Genomic DNA, 4,284 nt, shown 5'->3' with positions numbered 1-4,284 from the left:
TTCAACACTCTCTAATAACTCAAACTCTAGATTTCTACTTCTGTGTAAAAAATCTTATATTCTCTTTCGATCATCACTGTACCATCATTTATACTCAATAAGGGACACATCTATGCTTCTAAATCATATATAAAAGCCAGATTATTCATTTCTTGTTTGGCACGTTATATCAAACCCAAACCCTGACCCTAAGTGTGCTGTAGCTTCAGAACTTTCTCCAATTAAGTGAAAAAAGCAATGTAAATGACATAGAATCAAGAATAATACCGGATGATACAGCTACATGTTTTTACTTGTTACTTACGACACCCAAAACATTATAAGGATACAACGCTGATGTGTATACTATTGTATATGTCAGATGTGATTAAGACTTAACTTCTTCACGAGTATATATCAAACAGGAAAAAGGCAGAACGTAGAGCGTTTGCACCTCCAGGCTCTGAGAACCTGGAATGAAGATGACAAGATCCTGAAGAGGCCATCCGGGTTGTCCGTGTGAACCTGAAAGAACACAACCCAAAGACCGGTTTATCAGTTAGGTAATAGGCAACAGAAAGAAAGATGAAGCACAGGTATAGTTAGTTAGTTTTACCCAGTGACCGGCATCTTCCAGGACATGCATTTCTACGCCGCCGCCTTCTTCAGAGGCGAGCTCTTCAGCGGCGTGGATTCGTTGAAGGTCTTCTAGGGCCCAACGGTGCAAGCTTCTTTCCGCTTTGAGAAAATTCACATGTACTCCTCTTGGCAGGTTCTCAACAAAGTTCCTTTTATTTTGTGAAAAGCAGTATTTGCCAGTTTGAGTATAGATAGTATAACACAAGTTTGGTCCACTAAACAAAAGGAGACTTACCATAGATTTGTTTCTTCGTAGGACTGATAAAGTTGGGAGATCCCGTCCAAGTCAAATGTCCACGAGAAGCTAGAGCACGATGGTCCAGTAGGTCTCAGATTGGTAACAACCCACTGCACACAATACACCAAGTTTGTAGCAATCCAACAAGTATTAACAGAATCATGTCGACAGATGATAGAATATGATGAGGTGAAATGGATATTGTAATACCTGTGATACTTCATTCGAAAACCCTTCTTTGATAAGAGCGTTTAAAACTTCTGGCTTTGATGAGACCTTAAACCAAACACAACCGATGTTCATTAGCATATAATTTCTACATCTTTTTGTTTAAGAAAAATAATAATCAACAGATAAAGAAATATTGCAGCCTACCACTTTAGGCAATGTACTTAGAAATGATATAAGCTCTCGTGGATGATCCTCTCCATCTCCTCCTGCACGAACCTTTCCAGGAGTGGCATCCAACACCCAAGCCTATAACACGAATAAAATTCAGGAAAATTAGTGTAAATCCTAACAAGGGTCGTTAAGATATAGACTAAAAAGAGACTTACTCGGACTGGTCGAGGAAGAGGCTTAGCTGCTTGTTCCACCATGCTTAAAACAACTACACAGATCATAGAAAAGATTGATTAGCTTAACACGTAAGAGTATATAATCTGGATGACATCAATTCATGAATACATTTAAGTCACCTTTCCCTCCAAAGCTGTGACCAACAAGGACCCGAGGTGTTAACCTCAACTGACCAACCTAAAAAGAAGAGAACATGAATATCAGAGATATTCATTTTCAGGATTAATCGAATATAACGTGGCCTGGGAAAAAATTTTACAAGTTTTAGAACATCAGAAGCAGTTGTAGCAACAGAGTTTGGACCTCTCTTCTTGAGAGACGCTGAATCCCCATGGCAACGCAAGTCTACCAAGAGAAACTGTGATTAACAGGAGCAGGTTAGTTTTTTTTTTTTTTTTTTTTTTTTTGGCATCGGAGCAGGTTAGTTATTACAAGCCAGTAAGTGTGTATAGGTTTTTTAGTGCACTTGTGGTGAACAAATACCTGCCAATTTGGGAACTCATGAGCCAATCTTCGAGCAAAAGTGCCTATAGCAGGACCCAAAAAAACAAAATCTGTTATTCAAACACAAAATTTTAAAAATACTATAAAATCCAGTGTTAATGAATTTGTCGTTTAATAAAATACTTTGAAATCTACTTTTATTGAGTAAAATTTAAATTACAGATTGTAGAGTGATTTAAGTGTTTCTCTAATGTTTGACAGGAGTTTCTTAGTTACAAAATAAATATTTAAATCTCTTGGTTTTAGATAAGATTCCAGAGTTGTTTAATAAAAATCACACAAAATTTTCAAATTCACCTAAAATCATCTAAAACACATTAAGAATCAAATAACTGCAGACTCCTAGTTGAATACACCCCTAAAAATGTTAAGAAGACATAACTATCCTTTTGGAACCGATGAGCGTGACTGACTAAACAATCCTGATGATCTATTTGCGAAGAGATTCAAGAATGACTTGTACTGGTTTCATAATTTCTCAAATCAGATTAAAGAAACTAAATGCAGGATTTTGCTGGCAGTCCCACAGTACTGACCCAGTTTTTGCCGCTGCCTAAAATTCCATGTAGAAGAACAGCAGCAGGGGTATCTGGAACAGACTTGTCCTCCTTCCATGTCCACTTCACCTGCGAGTGGTATCATTATATCAGTCCACAATCAATCTAAAACACACAAAATCTCTCGAAACTTAACTATCTATAAGCTTCTATTGGTTCAGCTTAAACACCGAGATTATTATATTCTCCAATAACCAAAAAGTCAACAAATGGGTTCTCAGATTAACTTACAAGAGCCCCTTGAACAAGATCGTACGCCTGCAAACAAATGGCCCAAGAAATAACAATTATCAGAGGCCAGAAATTCATATAATGAATGAGTCGAAAGTATCAAACATTTTGTAGCAGAAAAGGATAAGAAATCAAAGCATATACCAGGATCCGAGGAGGGTCGACAACTTTTTGGCCCGTGGATTGTCTTTCGTCGACTAATGTCATACAGATAGTTGTTCCTCTTGCCTTACGGTTGCCATGTACCAATTCCAACCGATGAATACTTAATCTGTCACTCTTTTTTAAGTAGAGAGCAAAAAGTTAAGGATTTTAACCGATTGATAAAAGAAAAGAAGAAGTTGACAAAAACCTGAGAGTTTGGCCCAGTTCTGCCGAAATTAAGAGAGGTAAATGCTGGTAAAGCACATGTCTTTAGTTGAGACCTCAATCCACATCCACCGCTAGAGCTAGCCGTGGAGCACGAGACCGCCGACATTACGACAGATCAAATTGGAAAACGACGAGTTTCGAGGAGAGCAAAGACGGACAAGGATGAAGAAGTATAAGAGGCGTAGAAACCGAAGGCAATGTGGTGGCTTCTTAGCAAAAAATGATATTATGTCATCGACTACACTAGGCCTGAGCACATTTATAACCAAATCAAAAATATGTTTGGTTCGGGTTTGAATCCTACCAATTACCCGAACGAATTATATATCTCTAGAACTGAACTGAAATTGAAAAGGAACCGAACCAAACATCGAATAGATAACCAAATTTTCTATTAAGCAATTTGTATACTTATCAAATTAATTGTATTAGTTTAAAAAATAAAATTGTTTTAAAATACTATTTATAAACCTAAATACCCCCCCCCACCCCCCCCCCCTCCCAAGTTACCATAATACTTTTTATTTGAAATATTTAAAATTGTCTGAATTATCAAAAATTTTATCTGAAATCCAGAAAATGTGATTTTAATCTGAAAAGACCTATTTTATTTTTATTTAACTTGAATTAACCAAAAAAACCATAATTGAATGAGATCCAAAATTATCTCGGCTATTAGCTAGTTCCTTGTTACCCAAACTGAACCCAGAATTAACAAAAATACAAATCGGAACCGAAACAAATTTTCTAAATACTCAAACGGATCCTAAACTTCTAGAACCGAGAAACAGAACCAAAACCAGAACCGAGAACCGAGAACCGAGAACCGAATGCCCATGACTAGATTATACAATCAACAATTTCATCTATATTATGAAAATTCACAACTCACAAATCTATTTATATTTTATAAAACCAATTAATTAATGAAAATTCACGTTTAATAGCTTTCCTTATGTGAAACTAAAAATTGTAATTTATATAATTGGTGATAAGTCATTTTCTAGAAGTCAAATATACCATTGAAACATCAGATTTGTTGCACAAGCTAACTTTTAGCTAAACCAGATCGTTCCACAAATAGTAGTCTACTAGGATAAGACATGCGTCTTGCGCTTGGTGAGTTTATTTGTATATATTATTGATAATATTTTTATATATTTAATCATTTTATTTATACATATA

The 4,284-nt window shown here is 35.9% G+C and overlaps 1 protein-coding gene across 1 annotated transcript; it reads right to left on the bottom strand.

The window, feature by feature from the left end:
* Positions 1–221: 221 nt before the first annotated feature.
* LOC111211516 (protein ABHD11-like) lies at positions 222–3,339 on the bottom strand. The gene is made up of 13 exons (XM_022712668.2): positions 3,080–3,339; positions 2,872–3,006; positions 2,728–2,754; positions 2,472–2,565; positions 1,919–1,962; positions 1,695–1,793; positions 1,555–1,612; positions 1,414–1,466; positions 1,232–1,333; positions 1,067–1,132; positions 854–966; positions 596–767; positions 222–504 (listed from the first exon to the last, which is right to left on the bottom strand). Exons 1-13 carry the CDS (start codon positions 3,203–3,205, stop codon positions 397–399), a joined length of 1,197 nt encoding a protein of 398 aa, XP_022568389.1. The 5' UTR covers positions 3,206–3,339; the 3' UTR covers positions 222–396.
* Between the last annotated feature and the right edge of the window lie 945 nt (positions 3,340–4,284).

Source organism: Brassica napus, chromosome C2 (assembly GCF_020379485.1).
Source record: "Brassica napus cultivar Da-Ae chromosome C2, Da-Ae, whole genome shotgun sequence".
Taxonomy (NCBI): Eukaryota; Viridiplantae; Streptophyta; class Magnoliopsida; order Brassicales; family Brassicaceae; genus Brassica; species Brassica napus.
The sequence above is the reverse complement of the archived record's forward strand: the minus strand, read 5'-3'. Positions and strand labels throughout refer to the sequence as shown.